Raw genomic sequence first — 16553 nt, 5'->3', positions numbered from 1 at the left:
GTTTACCTTATTTTCCCACCACTGTTTTTTTTTTTTTAATAAATAAATAAATAAATGCACATTATCAAACATGTTGTTTCTGTTGGAGCTGGTAATTGCCTCAGTTCTTGAACTGAATCTCTATCTCTGGACAACTTGTTCCAGTAAGAAGTTGAAAGGTGGTCGTGTCTTTGAATGCTGTCATTGCTGAGGTCATTCTAAGGGCTTGGGAGATGGTTGTCAAGACCTGCATTCTCCCTGATCTCACCAAATCCCCATCCAGTTACCTAGCTTTGACTCTGGCAGCTCAAGCATTTTATGAATTCAAAATGTTATTCCTTAATATAAGGAATATAATTCAAGGAATGACATTTTAAAATACCACTGAAAATGCACTAATTAAGGGTAGTGAGTACTTCTTGAATTCCTAAGAGATGAGAGTCACTTGGATGCTGTTGTCTGGGAAAAATAAACACAAGAGCTGGACTACATTGACTGGTATATAATTTTTTTTACTAGTATTTTCTGATACTACTGATTTTCCTGAAAAAGTAAAAAGGAATTAAAGTGCAATAGCAAACTTCTCATTGCTTTTGTCTCTTGATTCTGTTTGGCCATCAACAATGATGTAAGATTTGGATAGAATGCTGCCTCTCCGTGCCATACTTAAATGTTTACCTTTGATGTATACACTTCATTGTGCTTTTTTTGGAATGACTCTAGCAGCCCATAAACTAATGCTTTGCAAAGCCTAAATACAAATGTTTGAAGGCTCTCTTAGAAACACTTCCTTTTATGATCCTTTTATGATTATACGCCAAAAATAGAAGGGCTTTTTTTTAAAATTTTGACAAATTACACATTTGCAACTTTTGTAATATATAACCAAAACTGAAAATAGCAAAGAAAAAGCTTGGAGCTCATTAACTCATATGCTGCTTTTTGGAAGCACTACTAGAGATTATTAGTGCATAAATATTTCCAGAGAAGTTGCCTCATTTACAGGACAGTCATCATCCATGTTTATTTTTCATTTTAAGACAAAGAAGTAATAAGGGCAGAGACATTTTCCCCACAAAACCATTATACATTAACTAATTTTTATATATTTAATTCTATTTACAGAGATCTTTAAGGCATACTTAAATTAAAAGAAAAAATTTTTTAATTCCATAAAGCTTGAGTCCTTCAGTTCTGCCCGATTGACTCATTTAATTAGCCTGAGAAATTTAAAATACACCAAAACTAAATGAGGCAATTAGCCTCCTGTCTTCTTTTATATCAAAAGGCGTAACAAAGTCTTGAATCATGGCCACTGTCATTACTTAACAATTATTTCCAGTTCACTTTTTTTTCATGCTATAATAATGGCTAATCAGAATGGTTAATCATAAAAAGCCAATCACAATTAATTAATAATCAGCCAAAACAATCAGATGGTACCACTGTATCAATGTTTGACTACACAACTTTTCAGCGTTGTGGGATTTCAGCGTTGTGGGATTCAGCGTTATTCTAAAGCCACATCTGGTTGTTTTGGTCGTTCTGCTACCTAATAGCGGCAGCCATATTTCCACCCAACCAACTCATAGGCAGTGAGCCACTCTTCTGGAGGTAAAAATCATGAATCAGTAAGACATTAGTCAATCCAACCACACTATAGGATCACAGGCTATTGTATTCAACTCAGACCTTACAAATTCAAGAGCTGCTATACTGTGCTGTCCAAGGTTGATGAGAGAAAACTGCTGTTCTCTACCACCTCACAGATTTTCAAGTACCATGAGATTTGGGGCAGCTGGAGTCAAAGACTCCACTAGTATTCGAAGTTGCACCTCACTTGTCTGTTACAATTATTAAGTGAACTCTGCCAATAGACCTGGATGGGGAAACAGGGGCTATCTGTGATGACTGCCTGCTCTGAACCAGAACTAAGCATTTCAGAGCATGGGTCCCTCCAGGAAGTTTCTGGTGTTCTCATGCACAAGAATCTTCTCGAAAACTCTGTTTCCATCCCCTAAGAAAGGAAGACAGTGTCTTTTTCAAATAGAAAAGGGTCACCTCACCATCTATTCATTTGTAATGGAAAAAAAAATGATATGAGCAAGAATATCGCAAGACCTTTTTATTTTTTAATTAAAAACAGCATCTTTTCAGTACCATTTCAAAGACACATAAATGTTTGTACTAGTTGAAATCTGTGTGAAAAACTGGTGGCACATTCACAAAAGTAAATGAAGTCAATGTGAGTGTGTGGGCGAAAATATTGGAAAGATTATTCTTACTGATCCTGCCAAATGAAAAGATTTGGAAGAAGAGTCAGCTTGTGTGTATTTTAGCCTTCGCTTTTGGTTTTCTTCTGCTACTTAGAAGAAAAACATATTTAATGACTTTACAAAATTATAAGTCTATATAAAAATTGGGAAACCTTCTCTCATAGGAAAAATAGTCTTCCAATTCTTCTTATTTGTTCTAAATTTAAGGTTAGACCTTAATGCAAATTAAGAATTTTGTTTTTTACTAATGATGTACTATATGTTGGCTAATTGAATTTAAATTTAAAAAAAGAAAAAAAAGGATTTTGTTCTCTGTGGTAGGTATTAAGAAAAAAACAAAACTTTTACTTGGATTAGTTGAAGTGATTCAACTTAGTATGGTGATTCACAAATGCTCCCTCTCATTCTGATTGTTTCGCTCCTCCATTTCCTAAAATGGAGAAAGCTTTATCAAGATATTAATAGAAGAGAAAGCAAATGTAAGCTCTACTTGAGGAAATGTGAAGCATAATAATTATTCTAAATCCCGAATCTCATTTCTGACATGGAATTTCTGTCTTCAGATGCGTCATATGAGAGTTTCTTAAAAGCTATAGATGTAAAAACTCAGTAGGACCAGAGGAAAGGTATAAGGTTCGAATTCTTTTATAATATTTAAATAAGATCGATTCCTTTGCACCATGCGGTGGCTGAGTACAGCACATGTGAAGTTCACGGAAAATGCAGACAGGTTTATACTCATCTCCTCCTTGAACATTGCCATGAATCTTGCTGTAGGGTAAAGAAGCCTTGATTAACAATGGCGATGCTGTTGGTTTGCTCATTAACGGCTTTCTTGTGCATTCTGTGGCTCTGTGTATTTTGTCTGCCATTGTACAGGAGTTCAAACCTATTGGTACCGCGCACAACAGAAGGGCCCAGCCTTTTGTTGCAGCAGCAAACATTGATGACAAAAGACAGGTAGTGAGCGCTTCCTATAACTCACCAATTGGGCTCTATTCTACTAGCAATATACAAGACGCGCTTCACGGACAGCTGCGAGGTCTCATTCCTAGCTCGCCTCAACAGTAAGTATCTGACTCAGTTTCTGGCCGCCATGCTCTTAACGGCGATAGTGTGGTTTCTTCTCCTTTCCAAAGTCCAGCTCTTGCTGTTTTATTTTTACTTTCCTGAAGGCACAATCAGATTTTTAGTTTAAAGACAAGCATCCAGAACATGGTTCCAATGTTCTGGAGTCCAATCCGCCAGTTCCTGAACATTTCTAGTGAACAGATGCTTAAAATGAAGAAATCGCTCTGGTTCCATTGTCACCCTTCTCAGTCATGTCAGTATGTGGTGGTAAATAATTCTCTGTACAGTGATCATTCATTTACTTTTATCTTGAAAAAAAAGAAAAAAAGGAAAAAAAAACTGTCTTCCACTGAGGAACTTTTTAACCCTTTGTTTTTACAGGATGTGAACTACTTTGAACACAAGCACAATATTCGGCCCAAACCTTTCATTATCCCAGGCCGAAGCAGGTCATAAGCTCTGAGATTTTGGTGTCTGGAGTGCATGTTTCTTTAGTAAATCCTTACTAATCACTAAGAAGAGTAACACATAGGTGTTTGGAGTGACTCTGCTCATCGTGAAGCTTATTTCAAAAGCAAGAAAAACAAACTCATGGAGGCCACTAACCTCCATTTCTCAAAGTAAATACTGACAGGATTATAGGGCTGTGAAAAGTTAGGCAATCACCATGTATATTTATAACTAATACCCTGCTGTTCTGAGGATCCCTTCCAGAACACAGTGACCTTTGAGGCAGGCAGATGTACCCCATTCCCAGGTCAGGAAGGTCCAGCCAACAGAAGCAAACCGGGAAACCAGCCCCTGGCCAGGAGTAAGGGAAGCAGGTGGGCCCAGTGGGAGCCTCGGTGCAGCCGTTCTGTTTGACATTCTCTGAACAGCCCACCTCAACACCTGCTTCCCACTGCTCCACCAACCCGCTGGTAATCCCACTCTTTCTAGCTCTTACATAACAATAACTCTGCCTTCTTGCAAAGAAAGAGAAGTCACTTGAAAAGGAGCTTTTCCACATGGGGGAAAGTAAGTAGAAGGAAAGAGTTGGGAGAGAGGGAGATGTGCTGGTTACCCTCATGGATAACCGTGTACACACTGCAATGAGAATGAGGAAGCGCTTCATGGCTGTCAATCAGAGAAAAAGATCATGGTCAGATGATCCTTTTCAAATAAATTTCTTCTCTAGAAATTGTACTCCAACCCAAGAGGGAGAAATTAATGCCCTGTGTTGGCACATTGGGAAAGAGAGACTTTGGGAAACCTCAAACCTATTCCTCTGACCTCAGCTCCATTAGTCAGCCCTGAAGAAGGAAGTTGATGGTTAGGATTATTGACTAATGATCTATATCCAGTGTCCCAAACTGTGGCCATCCAATTTATTGACAGTGTTTTACATAATCCTCCTGTTGTTAAAAAAAAAAAAAAAAAAAGAACTTAAGTAAATGCCTTAAGATGGAACATCTACTCCCCATCCTGTCAAAATGCCCACCATTCCTGATACTGGGCCCATTTTCATACATGTGTAGCCCTGCTAGCCCCTGGGTGTATCCAAGTTTATGATACCTGCTTTGGATGGTCAGTCATCAATTGATATATGATCTCCTTATGCAGACCTTCCCATAAGCTGGAGTTGGGGCCAGAGGATTATCTCAAAATAAGCTGGACAATTTTGTGATATCAGACTCAGACAGGAGAAATAGAGTGGAAGATGAGAAGACGAGGTTAAAAAGTCAGGAGATGTACCAAGTACATCTCCCCCCACTAGAACGAAGCAACTTCTATCTTCCCAGCACCTAGAAACAAGGCTGGGACAGACTAAATGCTCCATCAATGTTCATTAGATGAAGGAACAAAATCCTAAGAGTACCTGATAATATTTTCTGATGGCAAGAAGAAACAAGACTTAACACCCCTCTCTTATTCATGCAACTCTGCATAAGCTTTCTTTACTTCTCTTTTTTGTTCCTTGGTTTCCATTCTATTTTCCTCTGAATTTTCTCCCTATTTCTCTACATTCAACAGCTTCCCAGCCCCACCCCTGATATCATAACACTAGATTAAGAGTAAAAATGCTATGTTACCACTGAACAAATATATATACAACTTTCTAAAGGAGCATCGTAAAATTAATACACTTGCATTCTTTTGAGGCTGGTTTAACTCTAAACTCACTAATCTGAACTATAGGACTTCAGGAGGCATTAGAGTAACACAGATCTTGCCTCTAAAGACCAGTAAGACATTTAATTTCATAAAAATTCAGGGAAAGTCAGAGAGATTTAGGTAGCTAATGGCCTTCTTTTATATTTGCATTTTAATTCAAAAATGGTAATCATGACAAGCCCCTCATACTTTTGTCATTGTAAGGTGCCTCTTAATATAGCTGAATTTGGGAAAGGAGAGAGGAGGAACAGGGATAAAAAGGTTTGCTTTAAAGACAGGCACCAGCACTTAATCTTAAAGAAATGTAAAAATGCCTCTACTACCTTTCCTTTCTTCCTGTGTCCTCTCACTACTTACTTTAGCTTCTGAATTTCTTGTTCTTACCAAAGGATTCTTTGTCAAGGTGGCATTTTAGGTGGCTACACACCAAGCTACACCTACACCACCAATTAACAACTTTTTAATCCAAAGTAAGTGGGAGATGCTAAATTGTTCATACATTAATCTTCCTAGGGCCTTACTGCTAGTTATGGTTCTTTTCATTATCTCATAATTGAATCATATTTAAAAGGCAGTATCTTCATAGGCAAATATGTAAATTTACAATTTTTATTTTACAGATCCAAATGATAGAATCTTATGAGTGGTTTTTGGACAGGTCACTTCAAGAAGCTCATCCCAGAAAGTGTGTATACGGGCCAGGGAAGTTAGTTCTCAGTCTGATGATCTATGGAGGCAAGAAGTGATTGAGTGTATCATCAAGCTGACAAGTGGTCCTGCCAAGTCACTAAGTCAAAGTCAAAAAATCTCATTAGTACCTATCTTTTCAGGTCACAGGAATAGGTCATGGTGACCCATGGTACTACCAACGTGATTGGAGTCCATGAAAACTATTTAAATCATCAGTTCAAGAGATCTTGTGAAACTGTCCCAGAAATTTATAAGAGATCATTCTTGTTTGCTTAGGGTTTACTTCCTATCTCCTCAATAACTACAGGTCCCTAAATAGAATGATAAAGAAACCAAGCAATAGAAGACACCATCCTTGCTGAAATAAAACTGTGTATACAAACATGTTATATGCAAGATTACTTATTAATTACAACTACAAAATAAGGTCTATCTGTAAGTTCTGACTGCTCATAGTTTAGCTATCTACCCCATGGCACACGTAGGGTCAGAGTAGCTATAAATGCTTGCTGACAAGATTCACTATTTTAAGCCCAACTCTCCCAAGATTCAACCCACTGTTTCAAATCCCCAAATTACAGTTTAATATGCTTCATTGCACTTAGGTCAAATCAATATAACCCTGAGTAAACTGCACTATAACTGAAAATTGGTGTTTTTTGTTTGTTTGGTTGGTTTTTTACCAACTGAGGTCGATTTCAGGAGCTAGTACAGTGTTGAGCCTACAAAAATGGTAAATAAGCCATTGGGCATTTTGTATGTGATCAACCAACTTAGAGATTGGGTTTTAAATAGGCTCTTAACAGGCAGGAAGTGAAGGAGCACATCCCTATACACTCGCCTCATTTAGGCCATGCAGTTGGTTGAACCAGTAACACAAGACAAAAAAGTTTAAAATTCCATTTTGTGGCATGGGTTGTCCAGACTAGGCAGGCTACCACACTGATGAAGTCAACAAAATCGGTGTCTAATATCCATTTGGTTTTGCAGTCTATATGGGGCCAAGGTTAGCATTAGCAGCCCTAAAGAGTAAACGCAAGGGCCATACTTGAGCCCTAGGAGAAAACGGACTTTGAGATAAACACATCATATAAATTGTTCTCTGTCTGGAGTTTATAGCAACACTAACCTGCAAGCGTGATGAAAGTTTACAAATACTAACATTTCTTTTGGCTTAGTCTTAAATGACTGTGCTTAAAAACAAAATCTCAGTATATTCCATTTTCTCGTAAAATGCATTTCTCAGGCTGCCCTTAAAATGCATGTAGAAAAATGACTTCAGTCATTGGCGTGTCAACTGTGACTAGCCTCTTATCCAGATTCGTAGAGAATATGAAATCTACCTAGTTGTTCTTGAAATTGCATGACTGGCCTTTCTTATATTTTAGTAATAAGTATAATAAGTCCCCTCAATTGATCTTTAAAGTGAAAGAAGAAGTATGCATGGAAATACATGTGAGCCTCCAAAATTGTTACAGGAAATAGCTATGTATGGCAGAAATAGAGCTTAGCCCTAGGTATATCCAAAGAGTCTAAGACCACCTTATCTGCCCTCTAATCAATTAATTTCAAGGTGACAAGCATTTATTGGCTGTTTCTAGAGCCTGTATTAAATGACTGAACAGTTTATTAACATGTATTCTTCACAAAAGTAAAGAATGAAAGTAGAAAAAGTTAAAATCCCAACTATAAGGCATTTACAAAATAGCTTTAAAACATAATCTTTATCACAGAACCTTCAAGTTACTAGTTATTCTACAATGAAAGCATAACTGCATTTCTGAAACACACTTCTTATTTTGAAATGTTTAGCCTAAATATTTGATTGGATCTTCATGCTGCGTAGTCCCTTACTATTTGTGAAGAATCACTCAGTAATACTTTGATTTTAAATACCGCAGCTCATAAATGTAAAAGGACATCCCACCAGTGTCATTTCCCCGCATCATCTGTTTGTGATGTGGGCAAGTTTTAAAATTGTTTGGCCTATTTTTAAAAAGTAAAGATAGTTGCATCTTTTCTACCTCGCGTACAACTCTGTGGGTAACCCTCAACATATTGCCTACTAGAACAGAGCCAAAAAATGCAATATCACCTGTAATGCTTAATTTTCTTGCACTTTTTTCGATCGTGAATCTTGAAATGCCTTCCCTTTGTAAAATACATTCTAGCCGTTTGATTTTTCATTTGAATTTGATTTAATTCACTTCTTCCTTTCTGTCTTCAATTCCTTTTAACCTCTCTGTACTTGTTCTCTGTGTTGTGTCTGGATTTTTCTGATTCCTGTGTCACCTCTGTGTCACGTGGTCATTAACACAGTGGATGCAGCACTCCGTCCGGTATTGACGGTGGCAGTGGACGTAGCACCCCTTCTTCTGTCAGTACTCTTAGTACTATTTGCCCAGGTGACTTGAAAGTTGCTGCTAAGATGGCCCCTAACATTCCTTTGGAAATGGAACTTCCGGGTGTGAAGATTGTACATGCTCAGTTTAATACACCTATGCAGTTGTACTCAGATGACAATATTATGGAAACACTTCAGGGTCAGGTTTCAACAGCTCTAGGGGAAGCACCCTCCATGAGGTAATGCGAGTCTTTTTGAACCATGGGCATATTAACTAAACACATGGGCAATGTCAACTTTACTGGTGTCTTTTAATAGTGTCGTAATTGAAAGAAGTCTGGGTGGAAAGCTTTAAAGAAAAAAATACTAGGGGTGTACTGCAAATATCTAAACCTAAAGATAAAAGTGATTTCAAGAATTAACTAAGTAGAGCTTTAAGTGACAGAGCGCAAAAAAAAAAAAAAAAAAAAAAAAAAAGAAAATGAAATCAGGCAAGGAACAAATGTCTAAGTCTTTTAGAAGCTATAATGTTCTTTACAAATGTCTGGTACAATACTTCTCAAAAGGGACTTATAATCTAGAATACTCACGCTCCTTTTTTGGGGGTCAAAAACTGGTAAAGAATGGAAGGTTCAGAGGAATTTTCAGGGATGACAACTCTTGTCTCTGTTAACGGTAGCTTGTGGAGAGGTAATCATTTTTCCATTTAGAATTTTTACCATGAATAAGGTTTTATAAGCTCCAAGCTATTAATGTAAATACTTAATTTCCATTGGTCCCTATTTTGACTAATTTCATCTTTATTATGAATATTTTCTCAAAGTACTTTTGCCATCAAGTTTTTTCAAATAAAAGGACTTATTATAAGATTAAATCTTACTACTACTTTCAATATTATATAACCACTTTTTATAAATGAAAAGTATTATAATGTTTTAGAGTACTATGTAACTATATCCCCAAATGTCTCTTGGGATGAATACAATGGGATAATAACCATGTAATGTATCTCAAAGCCTTTTTGCAAAGAATTTCAGATATATAAGATGATGATTTTAAAATGTGATATAGGAAGTAAAAATATGTGGAGATAGCAAGTACCTTTTCTAGATACTATAATTAAATGACATAAAATAATAAAGCATTTAGTGTCTGACGTAGTATTATTGTGGCAGTTCCTTATTGTTCATCATGAATTGTATTTGTAGAATAGTAAAATAAAGCTGCTATCACTGTTATCATAAGTGAATTATAATATGGCTATTAAAAAAACATAATGTAATCAATACAACTAACATATATATGAAAGTTCCTACATTATGGACTTTCACATACAAGCTAAATTTCTTCAGCTTATAGGCAAAACGATACCTTTGTTGTTTTCGGGAGTTCACAAATTAACCTTAAAGACAAAATTAAACCATACTTTTCAGTTCAATATCAGAAATGAATCTGAATTTTATTGACAATTTTATGACTGAGAATAATCAAATGGGGCTCACTCCTGCACTTCTTCTCATGTGTATGTTGTCTGTTTTCTGAGAAAAGTTCATTTTGTTCACGTCATAATGATCTATCCATCAGACAAGGGTATTATTGTTTTTTAAATCACTATTCCCAAACAATCACATTGTACTTGCCCTCTGACGCATTCTGCCAGGTGAAGAAGTGCTGACGTGACTCCCAGGTTAATGAACGACATCATGAAGTTGACCCATGTGAACTCATATCATATTTTTATCTGTATAGAGATTAACTGAATCTTTGCTCAGGAGTTACTGCAAATGCAGTGATTATCGCTTATTCATGTCTTGTGGTTTCTTGCACATGCCATGCCTCACATGGCTCCTGACCCTGCTTCACATGCCATCCTGTGTTTCAGTGAACCCACAGCCTCAGTGCCTCCCCAGTCTGATGTATACCGGATGCTCCATGACAATCGGAATGAGCCTACTCAGCCTCGCCAGTCGGGCTCCTTCAGAGTGCTCCAAGAATTAGTGAATGATGGTGAGCAGCCATGAATGTCTGCTGGAACAGTACAGATGGGGGGAGGATAGCAAACATACTGGGGAATGAAAGACCAAACATTGATTTAGTTCAGTGATCCCGTGAATCTTCCCTGAGGAAGATCTGAATGGTGCTTGGTTTAGAACAGGAGCTCCCAAGATGTATCCAAGTAGCCACCAACCCAGTGATAAAAGGACACCAGAGATAAATTCCATTCATAGTAGTCAAGGGGCTAGTTTGGCTCAAAAATCATAAGTTGGAATTTTAAATGGATATCGCTAAATTTCTCAGCCTCCCTCCACTCCAGGGTGTCAGCATCATCAAAATTTTAAAATAACACTGAGATGAACCCTTACTATGTTCCAAACCCTGTGCTAATAAGTATTTTGTGTGCTTGATCGCTTAGTCCTCCCAATAACCTGTGAGATAGAACTATTGTATTTCCCTTCCAACAAATGAGAAACAGACAGAGAGAGAGAGAGTGGATTTGTACAAAGAGACACAGCCAGTAAGAAACAAGGCTGAATCTCTAGCCCACTCCTGCTGTCCTCAGGGGTCATAATCTTATCAATGTTTTTCTACCCCACAAAGATATACACTGTCCTTTAAAGGTTGCACAAAAATTCAAAATACCCTATTAAGTTGGCTATTTAAAAAAAAAGAAATTTACAAGTGTTGGTGAGCATGTGGGAAAACTGGAACCCTTGTTCATGGTTGAGGGAATGTAAAATGGTGCAGCCACTATGAAAACCAGGATAGTGGTTCCTCAAAAAGTTAAACACAGAAATTACCGTATTATCCAACAATTGGACTCCTGGGTATATACCCAAAGAATTGAAAGCAGGGACTCAAATAGATACTCATACACCAATATTCATAGATCCCTTTATCCACAATAGCCAGAAAGTGAAAACCACACATCTGCCTATCAACTGATCAATGGATAAACAAAATGAGGTCTATCCATCCAACAGAACATTCATTATTCAGCCTCAAAAATGAATAAAATTCTGATGCATGCTGCAACAGGGATGAACCCTGAAAACATGCTGAGGGAAATAGGCCAGACACAGAAAGATAAATACTGCACGCATCCACCCCTGTAAGGTACCCGGGATAGGCAAGTCCTAAAGACAGACAGTAGAATAGAGGTTACCAGGATGTGGGAGGATGAGGGAGTGAGAAGTTACTGTTTGATAGGTACAGAGGGGGTTTTTTGTTTGTTTGTTTGTTTTGGAGGATGAAAGAGTTTTGGAAAGAACTGTTGGTGATGGGTGCACAACACTGTCTATGTACTTGCTGCTACTGAATTACTGAATTACACTTTAAAAAGTGGTCAGGATGGTCCATTATAAGTTCTGTATATTTTACTGCAATAAGAAGAAAAAAATGCCACATGTTTTCCACTCCTTTCGGCATTTTATAACCACTCCCTCCAACAAGGACAACAACAAATTTTAACGACTTCTTTCTGGAAGAGCCCTCCTTCAGAACAAGTGATGCTTGAACCTGTCCTCCTCCTTTTGAAATGAGAGAGCTGGTGCAACTGGAGAATTCCTTGGGTTAAAGTGCGCACCTTAAAATAGAAGCGAAGTACAAACTGTAGCCAGCTGTTCCCTTGCCATAAATGGAAACACTTTGTTTTTCAGACGACCGTCCTGCTGGAACCCGGAGTGTGAGAGCTCCCGTTACCAAAGCCCACGGCAGCGCTGGCAGCGCTCAGAAGATGCCGCTCTGTGACAAATGTGGGAGCGGCATCGTGTAAGTTTCATTTTTAACCCAGGCCTTCACTATAAATCTTGGTACCTGCTCTGGGTTTCTAGTCAGTGACCTGAACTGTGTCCGACATTTAGCACATTTTGACCAGAATCCTTTCAATATACCCTAAAACTGGCATATGATGTGAGTCAGTAATCTGGACTTAGAATTTCAGATATATTCTCATTAAAACAAACAAACTGTCCTCGAAGCCTATTTTTTAAAAAAAATTGCTTCCAAGAAGCATAGCTTCGCTTCAAAATGCCCTCCCTTGGTTAATGTATAGGTTTTCAGTACTTCCTCTTTGGTATAAACTGAGGAAACCAAATATGAGGGTCATCACGTGGTTCATTGAAACACATTATCTTTACTCGGTTTCTTAAGTTGCACAAATATTGAAGTCTAACTTTTAAAAATACAGTCCGCTTCCACTTCAAGGGCCCTGTGTTTCATAGCAACACTTGCTAGTTCAAATCTCCAGATCATTTCAGTCTCTCCCCTGCAGATGCTCCACGTGGTCACTTCTCCCCCCCTTTATTCTGCGCCTCTGCTGTTAGCTCACACACAGCGATACCGTGTGTTCAGTGATCCAGGATTCATCCCAGGAGGGCAGTGGGAGAAAAACCTGGTTAGAACAAGGAGGGGAATGTGATACAGAAAGAAAGACGCAGGACCCGCAGCTCGGGAGCAAAGAGGATCTCATGAAACACACGAATTTAGGATGGTACCAAAAGCAATTACTGCTCCTAAGTTGGAGTAAACTGTTTTGACAGTAGACGTGAGTCTACAGAAATGGAAATTCCATCTCCGCCGTTGGCTGTTTCCTCTGTGCTCCATAGACTGGAGGCTGCAGTAGCAAAATAGGAAGCAATCTAGTTGTGTAGGCAAGCATGGTCAAAATCCGAATCCTTGGCAGAGGTATTGGTCTTATCTAGATGATATTTTCCTCTTTCAAAGAAAGAATCAGCATAGATCACGAAGGAAGATCCCATAACGTGTATAGAAGTGACTTGTTTGAAAAATCGGGAAAATATTCACACGTCGACATCCGAGAGAACATGGTGGTATGTTACTACGGTTGTCTTGGATCTCTCTGACCATGACCTCACTCGCACAGCTGTGCTGGCTTTCCAGCAGGAGGCTATTGCCCACACATGAAACAGACCACACCTGCCCTATCCGCCCTGTTATCTCCCTTTGTACCATGTTTTCGGTTTCTGTTTTTCACTTCCCCTCCTTTTCCTCAACAGTGGTGCTGTCGTGAAGGCACGGGATAAGTACCGGCATCCAGAGTGTTTCGTGTGCGCCGACTGTAACCTCAACCTCAAACAGAAGGGCTACTTCTTCGTGGAGGGGGAGCTGTACTGCGAAACTCATGCAAGGGCTCGCACAAGGCCCCCAGAGGGCTACGACACAGTTACTCTCTATCCCAAAGCTTAAGGACGTCTTATACAGACCGGAGCACACACACTCAAGCACGCTTACACAAGAAGACATCTGTGGCTTTGGGCAGAAGTATAGCAAACTGTTGGCTCCAAACCTAAAACCAAGGCTTTTAGACGTTTATCTTATTGTTACTGAAGAAAAGGGAGCGGGAGACAAGTGCCGGCTGTAAATGGACGTGGAAACGTACGCTTAGCTATGTTTGCAGCTCTTTATCCCTCTTGGGCTAGCAATAATTTAGTCACATTTAAAGCATTAGATTTTTTTGTATGTCATACTCCACAATTTATATTTATATTATGACATCAAGAGATTTGGGGGAGTCTGATTATCTTTCCTTAACAAGCTGATTTTGCAACTGTAGTAAATACCAAATGACAATCTTGTATTCTAACACAACCTGCAATTGTCTGTTACCTGTTTTAACTATTATAGTGCATGTCAGAAAGAAATTCCCTAGATTTCTCTAGTTTCATATTCAACCAATTATACCACCAGATGCAACATACATAATAAATACATAAATATTTTTAAAATACCTAATGAAGTGGTATTCAATGAATTCAAATAAAGTCAACATTCCAACAAGAAGGTCCAATCATATCTTGACATATACACTAACAACTCAGGTATTTTAAGAAAAATGTGACTTCTTTAGTTTTTATAACTCCCTTACTCTTCTTAGGAGCCCATAAATTTCTGCTGATATGGAGGGGTATTTAAATTTTCTAAAGGTAATTCAGTCCCTTCCCCATAAAAACAATTTCTTGTGCTTTGAAATGGTCTCCTTCATCTTATTTTTTTTTAAGATTTTTTATTTATTTATTTGACAGAGAGAGATCACAAGTAGGCAGAGAGGCAGGCAGAGAGAGAGAGAGAGGGAAGCAGGCACCCTGCTGAGCAGAGAGCCCGATGCGGGACTCGATCCCAGGACCCTGAGATCATGACCTGAGCCGAAGGCAGCGGCTTAACCCACTGAGCCACCCAGGCGCCCCTCTCCTTCATTTTATAAATGTTTCTTTCAAACGAAATATTCAGTGACTTCAAGGCTCAGACCTCCCTCAAGTCTGCTTCTTTATGCTCAAAATTCCGTCACTCCCAAAATTTCCTCCTTCCCAAGATGGCATCTCCGAGAGGAGACAGGCTCAGGGCCCTTCTGAGTAAGGGGATCCTATTGTGTCCCTGCTAAAATCCATGATTTCACTTGTCTGTTTTTCCCACATGGTTGGGAGCAGGCAATAAACCCATCTCCAGAAGTCTCAGCTCAGCTTTCCCTGAAGTAATGGGTCCTTTGCATCTCACCAAACTCCACCTGGCCCCTGGCTCTGTCTTGTCGCCTTGCCTCTCACTATGGTAGCCACATAGCAACACCCCTAACTTGCATGTCTTACCTACTTCCCATGCTCCTCATTGGGGATACATCAGAAACTCTGAAAATGTCCCCTCCACATAAAACCAGGGGAAACTGGCAGGATGTGGAGAGGGGTAGGTAGGGACTGTCTTGCGCCCTTTGCCTCACCCCCGGTCACAAATTCATCTCTACCATATTATCTGACCCTCTATATCTATACTCTACCCTCTGGGTCTGGAGCAGGTAATCTCCTATTGTCCCAAATGGAAGATGGGGCACACATCGTATTGCTCTGGAATCCCCCCCAGATTTCACTGGTTATTTTTAACCCCGATCTGTCTAAGGTTTGGATCCAGTGAGAAGAACCACGACACCTACTTGGCCCCTTAGGCTTTGAGATTGCAACTGGAGCAACCGAGACATTAAAATAAATAAGAAACGTAGAGATCAAAGAAATGAATGTATCCAAAATAGACTATGTTTTTTGTTCAGAGGTCGTTTTAAAATATTTTGTTCTGGGAAAGATTTAAACTTAAAAGTTTGGAAGCTAGGGAAATAAATGGTAACTGACTTAGAAAACTCAAGAAAGCTGAAATCCAAAGCAGCAGGGGAGAAAACTGAAAACTGACCCAATACACCCTCCGGAGTCTTGCGAAAGTGTGGAAATTAACAGCACCAGTATTTCTGGACTAGGGGATGAAGGTGGAATGACTTTATCAGGAGGAGCAAGTAGAATCTGTTTGAGAAATATTCAGTCCCCAGAGCTGTTCCCTCTCACACCTCATGGCCTTTTCCAGTGAAATTCTGCCGGATGTTATCTGTAGAGGGTTAAGCAACACATCAGCTGGAGTCAGGAAGCACAGCGGAGGACCTGTGTACTGGACTAAAATGAGGTTAAATTAAGAATGAAAGATTCATGATAAAAGTGTGCATTAGACATTATATTGCACATTAACGTACATCGTATAGTAGTATATGGTAGAATAATAATGAATGGCTTAAGTTCACATGTTTAATAATGAGTTTTTTTAAAAAAGGTAGTATAGGGGTGCCTGGGTGGTTCAGTCAGTTAAGGTCTGCCTATGGCTCAGGTCATGATCTGGGGGTTCTGGGATGGAGCCCCACATTGGGCTCCCTGCTCAGCAGGGAGTCTGCTTTTCCCTCTGCCCCTCTGCCCTGCTCATGCTCTCAATCTCTCTCTCTCTCTCTCTCTCTCTCGCTTTCTCTCCCTCTCAAATAAATAAAATAAAATAATATAAAATTTGTTTTTTTAAATAATACAGTTCTAATCTGAAATTCAAGAGAGATATGGCTGAAATCTGGTAATTCAGACTAAGCGACCAAGGCCTGTGAAGCATGACCTGAAGGTGCATGTTCATTATATTTAATAAAAATTGTTCTTTCAACAATTAAATCTAGAAATTTCAAAATGTAGAGAATTAATGACTAGGAATGCAATAATATAAATAGAAAACCCTAA

The 16553-nt window shown here is 38.9% G+C and overlaps 1 protein-coding gene across 3 annotated transcripts in view; it reads left to right on the top strand.

Moving 5' to 3' along the window:
• Window positions 1-14499, top strand: part of PDLIM3 (PDZ and LIM domain 3) — a 30314-nt gene extending 15815 nt beyond the window's left edge. The window contains exons 4-8 of one of the 3 annotated variants that reach the window (XM_080796660.1): window positions 3708-3775; window positions 8490-8753; window positions 10397-10521; window positions 12171-12282; window positions 13530-14499. In XM_080796660.1, coding sequence (XP_080652786.1) covers window positions 3708-3775; window positions 8490-8753; window positions 10397-10521; window positions 12171-12282; window positions 13530-13719 — 759 coding nt within the window. In that variant the 3' untranslated portion in view covers window positions 13720-14499. Of the gene's footprint in view, window positions 1-3134; window positions 3323-3707; window positions 3776-8489; window positions 8754-10396; window positions 10522-12170; window positions 12283-13529 lie in introns of all 3 variants that reach the window. The other 2 variants (XM_080796662.1, XM_080796661.1) reach the window with 2 other exon arrangements.
• The last annotated feature ends 2054 nt before the right edge of the window (window positions 14500-16553 follow it).

This window comes from Martes martes, assembly GCF_963455335.1.
Source record: "Martes martes genome assembly, chromosome: 2".
Lineage (NCBI taxonomy): Eukaryota > Metazoa > Chordata > Mammalia > Carnivora > Mustelidae > Martes > Martes martes.
This window is presented reverse-complemented; position numbering and strand designations above follow the sequence as displayed.